Source organism: Eptesicus fuscus, chromosome 4, assembly GCF_027574615.1.
Source record: "Eptesicus fuscus isolate TK198812 chromosome 4, DD_ASM_mEF_20220401, whole genome shotgun sequence".
Taxonomy (NCBI): domain Eukaryota; kingdom Metazoa; phylum Chordata; class Mammalia; order Chiroptera; family Vespertilionidae; genus Eptesicus; species Eptesicus fuscus.
Genome location: NC_072476.1, coordinates 25,113,617 through 25,131,095, shown reverse-complemented (window position 1 = coordinate 25,131,095; position 17,479 = coordinate 25,113,617). Strand labels below are relative to the sequence as shown.

Genomic DNA, 17,479 nt, shown 5'->3' with positions numbered 1-17,479 from the left:
AAAATCTTAAGTTGAGAAAATAAGTAGGAAGAAATTTTAAATAGTCTGTTAGCCCCAATACCTAGAACACTTTTGGCCATGTGGTGAATTTAATTTCAGCATGTAATTTCTACTATTTTGAAGTGGATGTAGGATAAAAATAGAGAAGAATCTTTTTCCTTGTTGGTGAAGCACAAAGTACAATGGCTATGCCAATAAATTAATTCACCCATAGTCCTCTTTCCCAGGAATTTAGTTGAGAAATCTTTACCGTCGGAGATGGGAGCGGGACTGGGGGTGAAAAAGGTGAAGGGATTTATAAGTACAAATTGGTAGTTACATAATAGGGGGGTATAAAGTACAAAATAGGGAATACAGTCAATATTGTAATAACTACATATGGTATCAGATGGGTACTAATCAAGGTGATCACTTCAGAAGTCAAATAAATATCTAATCACGGGGTTTTCCACCTGAAAATAATATAATATTGTACTCAACTGTAATTTAAAAATTTAAAAAAATATGTAATTTAAAAAATCTTTACCCTGTCAGATCTTTGGACGAGCAATTTAGCATTCTCACCTCCACGGTAACCCAAGGTTCCTTCGCCACCACCCCCCAAGTGATTGATAGCGACTGCATCCAATAGAATATTTTCATTTGCGATTTCCAACCAATCGAATGGAAGCAGGGGCCTTGGGGGCGTTACCACCGATGCAGATTCGGGCAGCGTCTTCCCTGCGTCAGTCTTGCGTCATCAGTCTGCGCCAAGGGCACGTTTGGCCCGCTTCGCCCAAGGGAGTAGTTGCTTTGTTGTCGCCGACTATGAGCTGCGCCCCGCTGATGGCGTCTGTCTCCCTGTGGCGGCTGTGCTTCGGTGCCCCGCGGCCCCTCTCAGGTAAAGTGGGAGCGCGGCCGCGGCCCCGGCCCCGCGCTGGGCGGGACGCCCGGGAATTTTCGCCTGGGGTTTGGACCGGCGAGGTCACGGGGAAGACGTTTACAGTAACGTCACAGGACTGCGACGGAGCGCGACTGCGAGACCTGAAACACGGGGTGCTGACGGCTAGGGGGCCCTGTTGTGCGCCGCAGGAATGCGGGCCTGGTTTTCCGCGAGGACTTTCTGGGGCGGCCTCTAAGGGTTGGCGCGTTGGGGAACTGCACTGCACACCTGTGCCCCGTCCCTGCAGGTGTCGGGGTTCCCGGCTGAGGACACTTTAGGGTTTTGAAAGTTCAGTGCCCCAGGGTGCCCTCGTTGCCTTCGCTCAGGGCCTTGTCAGGCAGAGTGTAGTCACGCGACCGGCATCTGTTTCCCCCATCCCCACCCCCGAGCTTGTTAGAAATGCAGATTCTCAGGCCCCTCCACTGACCTACTGGGTGCTTTACCAGGCTGTAGTATTTTAACAAGCTCCTGGAATGAACTGTGCACATTAGAAAGTTTGAGAAGCACCAGGGTAGTTGAAGGAGCATCGAATTTGGAGTAGGGAGACTTGGGTTTGGGTCCTGGCTTCTCCTTTTCTTGGTTCATCTGAGCTGCCTCAGAAAATTGTGAGGTCGCTTTCTGCAAGTGAAGTTGTTCGTGTACCACCTTCCGGGATTTTGCCTAATAGCAATACTACTTGTACTTTGGATTATTAAATATATCTTATAACCGTATTCCATTTTTAAATTAAATAATTTCAGGGAAACTAAATCCTTATGATAAACAGAAGACCCAAATTGCCTGCCCCAAATCAAGTAATCAATACACTGAAACCAAAAAGTTGTTAAATGTATTAGATACTGTGGCCTACTAAGGCCTGAGCCCTAGACCATCTTTTTTCCTGGTAAAATAGGGAGATTAGCCTTAGCCAGTTTTGCTCATGGGTAGAGCGTCAGCTTGCAGACCAAAGGGTCCTGGGTTCAATTCTGGTCAAGGACATGCACCTCCGTTGCATGAGGCAACCAATCGATGTGTTTCTCTCACAGCGATATTTCTCTGTCTTTTCAACTCTCTCTAAAAATCAGTGAAAAAATATCCCCAGGTGAGGATTTAAAAATTTGTTTTAAAAGGGAGATTACCAAGTGTTAGGATTTGTCAGCTATAAACAGACCATTGTCCTTGATTAAATCAAGAAGACTGGAAGAGAATTTAAAAGAGAATAATAACTTACCACATGGTCAATATTTAATGTACGATCATAAGCCATGTAAGATCTTCCCATTTACCACTTAAAATCTTCTGGGTAACATTATTGGTATATGTTTCACACTTTGGAAAACATAAATATAAAAACGATGCGTTTGAGAGCTTCTACCACTGGCCCTCAGGTTTATTTTTTTAAAGTGTGTGACAATACAGGCAAACTCATAGGATTGTTGAACATGAATTGTAACGCTTCTTTGTTGAGCCAATGGGCATAACAGAATAAGAATCTTTTTTCATTCATAAAGTTACCTTGCTTCCTGTATCTCATTTTATTTTCATGGTAGCTTAGTAAGAAAGGTTTTGTTATTGTATGTTTCCCTTAAAAGGGAAATAACCTGATTATTACCAATTTGTATGTAAGAAATGGCAATTCTGATTTATCCAAAGTTAGTGTTGGAGACAAAACACATATTTTCTGGCCCTAGCTCTGTGCCTTTTCTAAGGTCCCGTCATGCTTATTAAAGACACCTTGCAGAGATTGTGAAAAGATAGAAATGGCAAGTGTTATGATACTCAATTCTCCACGTTACCTCTCACCCCAGATCATTTATTAGGTGTCTGAATCTGGAAAGGTGGTACAGGCCTAGGGAACAATCTAGTATGTTTTTAATCTAAATATAATCCTACCCAGAAAAAGTCAGCTGTGTGTTGGAATTCATCCTATGTACTTTTTAAAAAGTGTGGTGTTTTTTTTTAATGAGTTGTCTGTAAAGTTCTTTCCCATTGACATGTTTTGGTGTGGGGGGTGGGGAGTAACAAAAGAAAGAACAAGCAAACAAGATTAATTTGAGAAGTAGAGCCAGCTCATCATTTTCAGTGTCAATTCCTGGATCAATTTTTTGCCCCATCCTATATAATAAAGAGCTAATATGCTAATTAGACCTGACAGCAGAATGACCTTCTGGAAGGACCAGTGGGCAGGACCGTGGGGCTGTGAGGCAGCTGGGGCTGCGAGGGCTGAGCCCCTTGCACAAATTTCGTGCATCACGCCTCTAGTCTTTCTATAAGAAGGTCAGATTGATGAGAGCACCAGTCTTTGGACTAGGAGGCAGAAACTTGCAAGAGGCTACCTTGACTTTATCAAATGTCTCAAATTGTTCTCCACATAAAAATATGGCCACAGTTAACATTGACCCATTGTCAGAAGGCAGAGAACTGAGTAGTACATTATACCTGGCAGAATTTGGAGTGCAGGAACTGGAGTCTAGTTTCTTGAGTCAAATATGCTCAGTGAGGTGGAGCAGGTTGTGCAGTGGAGTAGACCAAAGCTGGGTCACCATGCTTCAGTCCTCCATGCCCACCCACACTCTTGTGTTTAGTGAGGCATTTTAAACCACCTGGCCAAAAAATTCAAATGCAGAATAGTTGACCCTAAATCCCACCAGGCCTACCCCATCACCTTATGTCCGAAGCACTCAAGCTTTTTAATGAAAAAACTACAGATGTACCCCAAATGGAAATTTCCACATATTTTCTGGGTGTTGAAGTTAGATTAAATGAAAAATATCTGTTAAAGACAAAGACATGGTTGTCATACATAAGGCTTGGAACACATCTCAAGGTGATACCAATGCAGGTTAAAGTTCACTTTACAAACTAAGTATTTTCTCTGGGTCTCCATTTCCATATCTGCAAAATGGACTGAAGACAACTTACATACCTAAACACATTACAAAACGCTTCTCTCAGGGGAAAAAACTTTTGAGATGCCGCCATATGAGGCTCAGAATACAAATCCAGGTGTCACTATTAGCAAATTTTTAAAGACAATATCTAATCTGTCCTGAAGAATTTACATTTTGAAGGCAAGAATAATTCAGTTGAATTGGATCTGTACCATAATGAGATGAAACCTAAGTTCTAAAGCTTATTTCTCAAAATCAGATGCTCATGGATATGGGCATTTTAAGAGAATTTAAATCTATGGTTCTCAACCTTAGCTGCAGAGAATATTCGTATACAGAGCTTTTTTAAAATATCAGTGTCCCCTTCCAGAAGTCAATTGGGGAGGAGCATTCATGGTTTTGAAAGCTCCCTAGAAGGTTCTGTGTAGCCAGGGTTGGGGTGAGTGAACTAGAGTGGTGGTCGCCAACCTTTCGGACCTCACGGACCACCAGTGGTCCGCGGACCACCGGTCGGCGACCACTGAACTAGAGAACCATGCCTATCTAGAGCCAGCTGCCACATTAACTGCCTTAAGAGAAGTTAGACTCAGTATTTCCATATCTTCATACACTTAAACCAGAAATCCAGGTGTTTAGCTGAAGTCTTTTGATTTAAGTGTAGGTAACAGTCACTTCTTTTAAAAACCAATACTACAGGATAAACAATACACTTAAGGGCATGTCAACTAAGGGGAACTCATTTGTTACCTTTGTTCTAAGGTACCGCTTCCTTCTGTCTGTAAAAAGAAACATCTCAGTTTTACTTGAGAGTAATGAAGAATAAACACTTGCATTGCAGCTTATGGAAGAAGAATCAGTGTCAGATTTTGCAGCTCAAGAATGACTTTAGATAATATCAATCGGGCAGCTGTGGATCGAATTATCCGTGTGGATCATGCAGGTGAATATGGAGCAAACCGCATCTATGCAGGGCAGATGGCCGTTCTGGGTCGCACAAGTGTCGGGCCAGTCATTCAGGTAGGCGCTGCTTTATGTCTCTCAGCCTGGTCTACTGAACAAGGCTTACTGGGTGGGGACCCAAAGGCCTTCAAGTAATGAGTCATAATAGGTCATGTATTCTTAGGGGGCATACTCTTTGTCCCCAAATGAGTAAAAATTGGATATTGGGGAGAGAAGAGTGGAAAGAATATTATTCTTTCTATGTATAGAGCACAGATGGACATCCTATATAATAAAAGCCTAATATTGCTAAGTGTCTGACCGTTTTGTTCAACTGTTTGACCAGTCGCTATGATGTGCACTGACCACCAGGGGGCAGACGCTCTGACTGGTAGGTTAGCTTGCTGCTGGGGTCTAGCCAATCGGGACTGGGGAAGACGGACCGGACACGCCATGGATGAATCCATGCTCCAGGCCTCTAGCTTAGTACATACTATCTAATAAAAGAGTAATATGCAAATTAACCATCACTCCACTACACCCACAAGCCATGACCACCAGCCACACCCACTAGCCAATCAGGAGAAAATATGCAAATAAACCCAACCAAGATGGCTACGGCCACAGAGAGCAAGAGGGAGTCTTGGGTTTCCCCAGCAATGGAGGAAGCCAAGCTTTCCGCCTGCCCTTGCCGGCCTAGGCCTCCACTCAAGGCTACAAAGTTTCAATGATAGAAGATACATAAATCCAAACAGAAATGGCGGCAGCCACCGAGCTGGAAAGAGCAGGAGGCTAGGGTTGCCCCCAGCAATGGAGGAAGCCAAGCTTTCCGCACACCCTGGCCGGCCCAGGCCTCCGCTTAAGGCTACAAAGTTTCAGTTATAGAAGATACATAAATCCCAACAGAAATGGCTGCCACCACGGAGCAAGCAGAAGGCTTGGCTCCGCTCCAGGCTACAAAGTTTCAATTGTAGAAGATAAATAAACCCCAGATACCAGGGCCTCCACTTTGGTTGCCAGCAGGCGTGGCTGGCCTGCAAACCACCACAGGCCCATTGTCCAGGCCGCCCCACGCCCCAAGGGAACCCCTACCCTGATCCGGGACACCCTTCAGGGCAAACCAGCTGGCCCCTACCCATGCACCAGGCCTCTATCCTATCTAATAAAAGAGTAATATGCAGATTGACCATCACTCCAACAACACAAGATGGCTGCCCCCATGTGGACACAAGATGGCCAGCAGGGGAGGACAGTTGGGAGGGACCAGGCCTGCAAGGGAGGGCAGTTGGGGGCGATCAAGCCTGCAGGGGAGGTCAGTTAGGGGTGACCAGGCCGGCAGAGGAGGGAAGTTGGGGGTGACCAGGCCTGCAGGGAAGGGCAGTTGGGAGGGACCCAGGCCTGCAGGGGATAGCAGTTGGAGGGGAGCAGTTAGGCATCAATCAGGCTGGCAGGGGAGTGGTTAGGGGGTGATCAGGCTGGCAGGCAGAAGTGGTTAGGGGCAATCAGGAAGGCAGGCAGGCGAGCAGTTGGGAGCCAGCAGTCCTGGATTGTGAGAGGGATGTCTGACTGCCCGTTTAGGCCCGATCCCGATGGGATCCCTCAAGGGGTCCCACATTGGAGAGGGTGCAGGCTGGGCTGAGGGAAAACCCCTCCCCCCCCCCCCCCCGTGCATGAATTATGAATTTCGTGCACCGGGCCTCTAGTAAATAGATAATAATGGTATATCTGTAGTAGGTAATTTTTATAGTGGGGGTGGGTGATAATGAAAAAGGGGTCGAGCCCTAGCCCGTTTGGTTCAATGGATAGAGCATCGGTCTGCAGACTGAAGGGTCTCGGTTTGTTTTTTTAAAAATATATTTTATTGATTTTTTACAGAGAGGAAGGGAGAGAGTTAGAAACATCAATGAAAGAGAAACATCGATCAGCTGCCTCCCTTTATTGGGGATGTGCCCGCAACCAAGATACATGCCCTTGACCGGAATCGAACCTGGGACCCTTCAGTCTGCAGGCCGACGTTCTATCCACTGAGCCAAGCCGGTCAGGGCAAGGGGGTCTCGGGTTTGATTCCAGTCAAGGGCACATGCCCAGGTTGCGGGCTCAATCCCTAGTAGGGGGCAATCAGGAGGCAGCTGATCAATGATTCTCTCTCATCATTGATGTTTCTATCTCTTCCTCTCTGAAATCAATAAAAAAATATTTTTTAAAAAAAGAAAAGAAAAAGGGGTTGAGAAACAGCTTTAGGTAAAAGTACCAGTTGCTGAGAGATTGCACTCCTGCCCCCGTTGGAGAGCTGCGGAGATATTTTATACTGAGAAGCAGAAGGAAAGACCTTGGCTTTGTACTCACACAGACCCAGCTTCACATTTCAGCTCTCTCCCACCCGCTACTGTGTGACCTTGGGGAAGTCACATAACCTATAGGTCTTCATTTCCATATCTGCAAAATGGGCTGATAACACCTACCTCATTGGGTTTTGGTGAGGAATAAATGGCTGGTATAGAGCAGCTTGATACCATGTCTGGCATGTAACAGACACTCAGCATAATTGAAATTGCCTTTTCTGAATCCTCAGGCAAGTTACTTCTCTGTGCCTCACTTTCCTCATCTGTATAAAGGGAATAATAATGGTTTGTCCTTCACAAAGCAGTTGTGCAGCTTAAATGAGTTGCCTACATTAAACTATTTGACTTTGCCTGGCAGTAAGGAAGTGTTGTTTGTTAGCTGTTATTGTCATCCACCCTTCTCTGATGTACGTGATACTTTTATGCTAGCAATCTGGAAGGAAATTATGATACCTAATATTCTGCCCTCCTAATTTTAAATGAGCTAAACATCTCATTTCTTATGAGAATGGCTCCTCATCCTTCAATAGGCACTTTGTGGGTCTGAGGGCTTCTGCCAGAATCATGGTTCATGGATAGGACATGTAGCTTCCTTGGGATACAGCGGTGGCCTGTATGGAATGCCTACATGTTTTTATTGTTATGTTTCTTACAGAAAATGTGGGATCAAGAAAAGGACCACTTGAAAAAGTTCAGTGAACTGATGGTTGCATTCAGGGTCCGGCCGACGATTCTGATGCCCTTTTGGAACGTGGTGGGGTTTGCGCTAGGTGCGTGTCTATCCAGCAGAGCTTATGGGAGCTGGAAGGTCTGGGATGAGCATATCCTTTAAGTGCCACTTGGCAATTCTTGCTGTGTCCTTCTACGGCCTTTTTTTACTTAATTTTTTTCTAAAGTTAAATTGGCTGACTTTTTTTTTTTTGCTTAAATTTATTTAAGATAAAATCTTAAAATCAGTAGTTTTATAAATAAAAGATACAGTAAAATTAGATACAACATGGGGGAAAACAAAGCTAGACTAATTCAAATGTAGCCAGATAATGTTTCCTGACAAAGTTGTTCACTCTTAAAAAGGGAGAAAAGTAAATGGTATAGGAGAATCAAAGACATACCCCAAATGACGACTTTCTCCTTGCCATAATTGGTTAGGGAGATCATTGAAAAGAGAATAGCCTTCTTCTTGCATTAGTCAAGGTTTAACACTGTGACCTGGTACCACCTAAAACAGTGGTTTTCAATGGGGTCAAATTGCTCTTGAGGATACTTGGCAATATCTAAAGACATTTTGGGTGTCATATCTGGGAATGCTACCAGCATCTTGTGGGTAGAGGCCAGGGATGGTGCTAAACATACTACGATGCATGGGACAGCCCTCACAACAAGGGATTGATTATCCAGCCCCAAAGTTTGTAGTGCTCTCCTTTAACAGGGGTGTCAGTCCCATCCTTTACTGCTCTGGATTTGACAATTCCAGGTGCCGGAACTGCCCTGCTTGGGAGGGAAGGAGCGATGGCCTGCACGGTGGCCGTGGAAGAGTCCATAGCACATCACTACAACAACCAGATCAGGACATTGATGGAGGAGGATCCTGAAAAATATGAGGAGCTTCTTCAGGTATTTGACTCCACTCTGAAAGGGACTGCTAAAGGGGAAAAGGGGCAGACATGCAATTTAATAATAAGAAAAAAAAATAGAATATTAGGAAATTGTGGGACCTTAGAAATCTAGGTCAGCACCTCACTTTAAAGGTAAGCAAACTAAGGTACTGAGAGCTGAAGCTGTGTGCCCTGGTCACATGCTTGGTCAGACATCAGAACCCCGTGTCTTCTGAGCCCGGACCTGTATTCTCTCCATTTCTGGATTATTGGTAGGTCCTGAGCAAATGCTGTTAGCACAAACCCTTCAGATTAAATGACCTAAAAGATACCCTCAGATTGTAAAAAAACAAATAAGTAATCAATTCTTTAAAATTTTTACCAAAAAATAAAAGATCCTCTCAGATAATTTACCACAGCATGTAAGGGAGCAGATACAGGTCTGGCTTTTTAAATTTATTTTATTTTAAAAAATTATTTTTATTGATTTCAGAGAGGAAGGGAGAGGGAGAGAGAATCATTGATCAGCTGCCTCCTGCATGCCCCCTACTGGGGATTGAGCCTGCAACCCAGGCATGTACCCTTGACCGGAATCGAACCTGGGACCCTTCAGTCCACGGGTCAACACTCTATCCACTGAGCCAAACAAACTAGGGCAGGCCTGGCTTTTTTTAAAGCCTAAATCGGGTTGGTAAACTATGGCCTGTGACTGACCACCTGTTTCTGTAAATAAAGTTTTTTTTGAACATAGCTATACCCACTTGTTCAAATGTCCATGGATGCTGTCCCCTCAACAATGGCAGAGTTGAGTAGATATGGTAGGGCCCATACAAAGCTTAAAGTATTGCTTCTGTCTCTTTATAGGATAAGTTTACCTACTCCTATCTTAGATAATAGGAATTTTTAGTCTCACCCAGAGAGTTGGAATGTTGACTTGCTTCTATTTCTTTTTATTTAACCAGGTGATAAAGAAATTTAGGGATGAAGAGCTTGAGCACCATGACATAGGCCTTGAACATGATGCAGAACTGGTGAGGACCTACCTTTACTGTTGCTTGTGGTGCTTTGGTTACCTTATTTGGAAGGCTGAGGGGTGGGAAGGTGTCTTCCCACAAAAATAGATTTCAAAGTGACTGCCTAAGAAAGAAAACCAATGCACTGCTTTGACAAAGAGCAAGCTCCCAATTGGGAAACTTCTTGCTTCCTCCTTATTTTCCCTGGCAGCTCCTCTTCCCTTTGCAGTGAGAAACCAGATGACAATGCTTTGGCAGTAGCAGAGGCATTCTAATCTTTTGACTAGTTCACCCCTCCCAATTAAACGGATTATCTCTTAGACCTTCTGTCTTATCCAGAGAAGTCTCAGTCCTGCCAGGCAGATCTCACAAGTAAAAGTGAACATAGCCCGGCCGGCGTGGCTCAGTGGTTGAACATCGACCTGTAAACCAGGAGGTCACAGTTCGATTCCCGGTCAGGGCACATGCCTGGGTTGTGGACTCAGTCCCCAGTGTGGGGCGTGCAGGAGGCACTTCCTCTCTGAAATCGATTAAAATTATATATTTTAAAAAGTGAACATAGAATGTGTTTCTTTTGTTTGCTTATTGTCTTTAACAGGCTCCAGCATATGCCGTTTTGAAGAAGGTTATCCAGGCTGGATGCAGTGCAGCGATATATTTATCAGAAAGATTTTAAGGTATGTCCACTTTTCCCTGTCTATAAAAGATGATAGTAATTTAACAAGTGATGTTGGCAGAAAAGGAAATGTACAGTTATTGTTACTGAGCTTACTGACCCACATGCATGGGAGCCAATACTATGATGTCATCTTATGAGAAAAGAAAAGGCTTTAATTGTGAGGTCCACTGGCAATGAGACTGGAGGCGAAGCTCAAATCTGTCTCCCTGATGAGGGTTTTGGGCTACAGTTAAAGGAAGGAGCAGGGGAATTTTTGCATATTTATAGAGTTAATTGATTTAACATAATAAGAGCCTCATATGCAGGTGCTTGGGAATCACAGCTTTTCATGAATTGAATGTTTGAATTTGGAGGTAGGGGTTTGTAGTCCACAGTGGATTTTGACCCGGTGACTTTGAAAAGTTATTTTAGGGTAAATTTTTTCTCTAGTGTGTTGTCCTACTATTCCAGTAAGTGGTCTGCAGTCTTATTCTGCTAACTCTGAAAAACAAGTTAGTATTTCATTAGGAACAGAACAAGGCCAGTTTATGCTAGTTTTGCAGTTACAATATTGTTATGTGAGTTTTATTAAATTGCAAGAGGTTTGGTTTTTAATAAAACTCCATTGGTGATTTTTGTGTATGCTGTATGGCTGACAGTTCAGGTGCATTCAAATTTCAGCAAACAAAGCTGGTCAGTGTTTGGTCAATAGCTAATTTTTTCCTAAAACATCAAGAATAAATCATTAAGAAAGTAATAGGAATCTAAAGAAAAAATTGGAGTTTATTGGTAACAAAAGGAAATTGAAAACACAAGGGTATTTAAGTTTGACACAAAGCAAGACTGTCAAGTTCATCAGGTAAGTGGAAGACTCATTGTTTCTATTTTGAATTGTGGATTGAAGGCGGGTTACTTCTACTGGAGAATATACTAAATTGTGGATTATTTGCGAATTTGCGTTATAATAATTTTCTTTAGGGCTGTTACCAAAAAATGGACCAAAACGGACTAAACTTTTCATACTGTGTCTTTTGTGATTTGCACATTTTTAAGTAATTTATGAAAAACCTAGATTAGTGATTCTCCTCTCTAGATGCAATTATAATGTCCTGAGGAGCTTTTTCCAGATGGTAAACCAAAAATTCAAGATTATAGAGGGGCCCAGGATCAGAATGGTTTCCAAAGCTCCTAGGTGATTCTAATGTGAGTCAGGACTAGGGACTCCTGGCCTAGACTCTTAAGCTCAGGGGTCCTCAAACTTTTTAATCAGGGGGCCAGTTCACTGTCCCTCAGACCGTTGGAGGGCCGGACTATAGTTTAAAAAAAACTATGAACAAATTGCTATGCACACTGCACTATCTTATTTTGAAGTAAAAAAACAAAACGGCAAAAAAACCCGCATGTGGCCCGCGGGCCGTAGTTTGAGGGCGCCTGCTTAAGCTTCTTGTAGTGAAGAATTACAGCATTAAGGCTTTTGCCTTTCTGGGTTTAATCAGCACTGCCTGATGGGGCATTACTTGCCTCCCAGGGGTCCAGTTTTGAAGAATAGTGGACACTGGGATAGTTTGGTTTAGTCAACTTCTCTTTTCCTAAAGCAAGAGTGAGTTTAGTTTATGTGATAAGTAAATCAGTCTTCTGATGATAATTGCAATAAGTTAAACATGGGAGAGAAAGGTCAAAGATAATTTAGATCCCCAACCCTTGAGTGCTAGGTTACAGACACATGCAGTATAGTTTAGTGCAGTTGTTTAACAACTGAAAAGCCAAGTTTCTACACAGTGACTGCTCCATGCCTACATTGTTCTATAAATGTTCATTCTATGTCTTTCCTGTATAAGACAAAGAGCTTCTTGAGGGCAAATAATCTTTTCCAGTCCTTAATACATTGTAGGTGTCCATTTTAAGGAAAGAAGACAGGAAGCAATGAAGGAGAAAGAAAAGGAAAAGAGGAGAAAGGAGAAGGTGAGGAAAAGGTCAGGATGTTATTAAGGCCCGACCACTGTTGCTCAGTGATTGAGCTCAGTCAGGTTGCAGGCAGCTATGGATCGTTCTCTCATCATTGATGTTCCCATCTCCCTCTCCCTTCCTCTCTGAATTCAATAAAAATATATTTAAAAAAAGATCTTAAGCAGTTGCAAAACTGCTATGAAAATGGCCTCCTAGGCTGTTCCCCCTCTCCTTTGGATCTCGCTGCTGGTGGTATTTGTTCTTTGATCTTTGAAATGCTGGTAGTATTTGTTGCCCTCATGTCAAAGCTAATTTTGTAAGTATTGCAGTCAGGAATCTTAGGCATATGAATGCACTTTGCACAATCCTTATTAAAAGCCCAGATTTGTTGCTGTTTGTTTAGCATCCCCTTCAGAATTGATGGCTGATGTTTTATGCTTGAGAGCTTCCAAAACAAGACCAGAGAGATTTTATGGATCTCCCTTTGGTTGTTTTTTATTTCATTACAGCTTGTCCTCATGTATTAACAAGGTAATCTTGTCTTTCCCTTACTTTACTGCTCTGACCTTTCAGGGGAAATGTGATTTTAAAATTGGACATCATCCAAAGGATGCCAGCATGACAAAGGATGTTATTCTTGCAAGCAGTATTGTTCCAAAGACGTGATTTGAGCTATCATTCTTTGCATATGTGATTCCCTCTCAACTCAAAGTGTGGTCTAAGACCAACAGCAGTGCTATCAACTATGAGCATGCAGAACTGTGGGCTCCTCCCCAGACCTTCTCAATCAGAATATGCATTTAATAACATGCACTCCAAACCCAGTGGTGGTTTTAAAGTATGTCCACAAATTCCTCGATACTCCTCTGCCCTCAGCAGAACCTAATTCCCCTTGCCTTAGATGGGCTGTCCTTAGTGACTTGTTTCTAGCAAACAGAATATAGTGGAAATGATGAAGTATGACTTCAGGGCTGGTAGGTCATAAAAGACACTGCAGCGTCTACTTTTCTCTCCAGGATCACTCACTCTGGGGGAAACCAGAGGCCATGTGATGAGGACACTCAGGCAGTTACTCTGTGGAGAGGGTCACATGTCTAAGAACTGAGGCCCTCTGCCTACAGCCATATTTGTGCAATATCTTGGTAGTGAACCCATCAGCCCCAGTCAAGCCTTCAGATGACTACAATCAATATCTTGACTGCAACCTCATGAGAGACCCAGAGCCAGAATCACCGGTTAAGTCAGTTTTGAATTCCTGACTCAGCAACCATGTTAGATAATAACTGTTTGTTTTCATCTAGAGAGTTCTGGGCAGATTTGCTAAACAATAGGTAACCAATATGTAACATTTGCAGGTGATTTGGAAGCACAATAAAGTTTGAGAAGCACTGAACTAGACCATGAACTGGAAGGCAGAGACTGTCTTAGTCCTTTCCATGTCTTCAGAACAGCACAGTGTCTGATGCTCAGTAAATCTTTCTTAGACTAAATACAAAGTTAAATTGCCTCTGTTTTTTTTTTTTTTATTGATTTTAGAGAGGAAGGGCGGGAGAAACATCAATTTGTTTTTCACTTATTTATTCATTCATTGGTTGGTTCTTTGTATGTGCCCTGACCAGAGATCGAACCCACAACCTTGGTGTATGGGGACGACGTTCTAACCTGAGCTACCGGACCAGGGCTAAATTGCCCTGTTTTAAAAGATTAAAACTGTTTTTGTAATAATGCATGTGTGCACATGGTAAAATACTCCATATGTGCAGTGACAGGTAAATCTCCATGTAGATTGCTTGTTGGCAGGAAACTGACTGCTTGCCTTACTTTGTAGTTAACTATTAGCAATCTGCCACATAGGACAGCACATTTTTTTTCTTTCTTTTTTCCCTTCCAAAAGTAATGTTTGCCTCAAAATCAAACAGTATAAACTACATATAACTAAAAAAGAAAGCACCCCTGGAAGTAACCACTGTTGATAATTCATTGTGTGCCTTTCCAGACCAAAAAACCCAAACACGACCTTTTATCCATACATGTACATGTTTGGGTTTGTATTGTTCCTCACATGGAGTGATACTGTGCATCTAGATCTGCAATTTGCCTTTTTCATTCAGTGACCTACTTGGCCATCTTTCCAAGTCAATATGTATAGATCTGCCTCATTCTTTTAATTGGTTGCAGTACTTTTCTTCCCTTTTACAGCTGAGCCACTGCGGCTTCGTGCCAGCTCCTTACCTGCTCAGACTATGTACTATTTTAACTGCTTTACCCCTGAATTCTCAGGACCACCCTATGGGACACGCACTCTCCTGGTCCCCCTATTTACTGAGTCTGCTAGGGGCTGAAAAGTTTGCACTTATCAGGAAGCTATCCAGCCTCTTCCTGTTCCCTCTCTTACCCTATCGGTGGACCTCGTGGTTATTAATAACAGACTTTGGGGACCTCTAATGCTTCAAGGGGACCACATTTGAACATAGCTTCTATGAAATTTCAGGAGGAGGGACCCCTCCGAGTTCTTAATCCTTTTGGAGATCCCATACCTCCTTGAGAATATGATAAAATCTCTGGACCCCCACCCAGACTCCTAAAGGTCCTCCTTAAGACCCCGGGATCTGAGTGATTTGTGGAGAAGAAAACATGACCTTTCCCAACAGGAGGGGAACAAAAGAAACCTTTCCTCAAAACCACCTTTTTTGGCTCTGCCAGAGCACAAAGCACTTTTCTATTGAATATGTTTTCAAATGTTTAAAAGGCCCCTCTTGCCTTTGGGACATACGGTATTTCCTTCCACTCCTGCCTCCTGAAATGGCAGCCCTGCAGGACTGTGACTGAACAGGGGGGGCCCTTTGATCCTTGTTCAAGAAGAAAGATCTGCTGCTGGCACGCCAAGGGCAAGGAAGGTCTAGGGCTTCCCAGCGCCCGCCTGTGGCCACCAGAGGGCGCCCTTGTCCCTGATTTCCGAGTCCATTGGCCCCTAACAGCTCTGTCGTTTCCAGAATGTCAAAGGGATAATCCCTGGAGATATTCTGGCCCCAATAATCCCACCTCCTGATTTTTGCCATTAGATGAGAGTGGACCGTCACATTTGCACATTGCAAGATACCGAGGACTTGCTCAGCTGGCTCTTCTACTCTGTGCTGGGCAACTAACTTGAAAGTCCTTGTCAGGGAGGAGGCATTTTCCTTTTCAGAAAAGGGAGAGAGGAAAACGCAGGGGAGGTCGATTAGTCTCTGCCTGGAGGGTACCACATGTGGAGAAACCCGCATTAAGCACCACGTAGTGTGCAAGGGGCTGCACTGAATGAGTATTCATTAGTTGGCACTGCTCCCTGGACCCACTTTGCTCACCCCCACCTTCCTGCAATCTGCATGCTCTGCCCTTCTATTGATTAAGGCTGTTTGCCCTTTCAAACCCCCTATCGCTTAGGTCCGTGGTCGGCAAACTGCGGCTCTCGAGCCACATGTGGCTCTTTGGCCCCTTGAGTGTGGCTCTTCCACAAAATACCACGGCCTGGGCGAGTCTATTTTGAAGAGTGGCGTTAGAAGAAGTTTAAGTTTAAAAAATTTGGCTCTCAAAAGAAATTTCTATCGTTGTACTGTTGATATTTGGCTTTCTTGACTAATGAGTTTGCCGACCACTGTCTTAGGTGAAATCCTCCCGTACTCTCTCCCCTATCCCTGCATATTCTAGCTTCCTGTGTTGGTATTGCATTCTATAATTGTGTGGTTGTTACCTGCTTTCCTACCATTTCTCCAGCCTGGCAGCAAGCTTCTCAAAGGCAAGGGCTGTGGCCAGTTCCTGGAGCTTAGCAGGCCCTCAGCCAACATTCGATAAATGAGTCTAAGCTAAAAACAAATCACATGGGCTCATGGAATGGAACAAAATTAATTGAAACAAGTAATGACAGTCACCTGATCTCAATATGAGCTCACCTAGAAACTTCTGGATCAGAGTATGATGTGGGGAAGGAGGCTCAGACTTCTGGGTGCCCTTCAGTCCTCTTGTCCATCTGTACTCCCTACCCAGCCGAAGCCTGACAAACATTTCACCTGCCACTGTGTCTCAACTCCTCCCTCAGAATGCTTTTTATTTATAGCTGCTGTGTGTGTGTTTTTTGAGAATTTCTCTTCATGATACTTTTTGTTCCTTTTTTAAAAATCTCAATTATATTTCCAGTTATACAGAATTTCCTAATGTTTAATTTTGGAATTCTTAATTAGGCATGCAAATCAAACTAAACTCTTGAGACTAAAAAAATTGCCTGATGCTCCTGCTTCCCCCAGTCCTACTGAAGCAGGTGCTGCAGAGCTGGCCTCAGGGATGGATAGAGTTTAAAAGCTCACACGAGGACTTGACGTGCACCCTGGTTAAGAATCGGTGGTTTAATTCCACAAGGGCTTTATTTTAAATGTGCCCCCAAATTGATGATTTTCCCTGAGGGCTGATTCAAGATTTACCTTCTGTCCCACTTTTCCACTAAGATGTGACTTGCTGTTCCGATTTTCTCCAGTCCACATATTTCCGTGACAGCTGGAAATATGTTCCAGATCAAGTTGTCTTCTTCAGGTGTAAACAATGGTGACAGCAATGCCCCGTTCCACGGGGGGGCGGGGTAGGGTAGCCTTTGTGTGGTATTTTCCATGCCTAGCTTCCAAGCGGCTTTATTGAAACAAAATTTGCATGGAGATGCCACCTGTTGCACTCACTTGCTGATGCTCTTTGTATGTGTTTAAGACAGCATGGGCATTAAAAGATTAATTATATCAGTTATTTATTTGACTGCTTCAAGGGACCATATTCTAAGTGCTGTATAAGAAAAAAAATTTTGAACATGAAATTCTCTCATATCATTTAGAAAAGTTACAAAACATTTCACATTTCTTCTAATAAGAAGAATGAAAAATTCAGAGGTCATTTTCTTCAGGTATGGCTTGACCCAGGAGCTCAAACCAAACACTTGGCTTCTCTTTCTCCTCTTTCTGCTTTTCATAGTGTTGAAATTAGGCTCACAATGGCTCCCAGTGGCCCTCCTCATATATGGCAGCAGAATTGCTGCAGCCCCTTCATCACCTCTTAATACTCCTCCAGCCACATAAAGAGGGCCTCTTCCTCTAGCTTCTACAGAAGCGAGAGAAAACTTTGCTTTCCCAGAACCCACAACAATGCCCCTCCCCCACCCCAGTCTCATTTTTCTCC

General features: G+C 43.5%; 1 protein-coding gene across 6 annotated transcripts in view; it reads left to right on the top strand.

Annotated features, from left to right (window-relative positions):
• Window positions 1-644: 644 nt before the first annotated feature.
• Window positions 645-17,479, top strand: part of COQ7 (coenzyme Q7, hydroxylase) — a 33,928-nt gene continuing 17,093 nt past the window's right edge. For 2 of the 6 annotated variants that reach the window (XM_054714782.1, XM_054714783.1), the window contains exons 1-6: window positions 649-880; window positions 4,631-4,809; window positions 7,729-7,843; window positions 8,548-8,687; window positions 9,631-9,699; window positions 10,280-10,358. In XM_054714782.1, the coding sequence (XP_054570757.1) occupies window positions 664-880; window positions 4,631-4,809; window positions 7,729-7,843; window positions 8,548-8,687; window positions 9,631-9,699; window positions 10,280-10,357 (798 nt within the window). In that variant the 5' untranslated portion in view covers window positions 649-663 and the 3' untranslated portion in view covers window position 10,358. The other 4 variants (XM_054714781.1, XM_054714780.1, XM_008141536.3 and 1 more) reach the window with 4 other exon arrangements.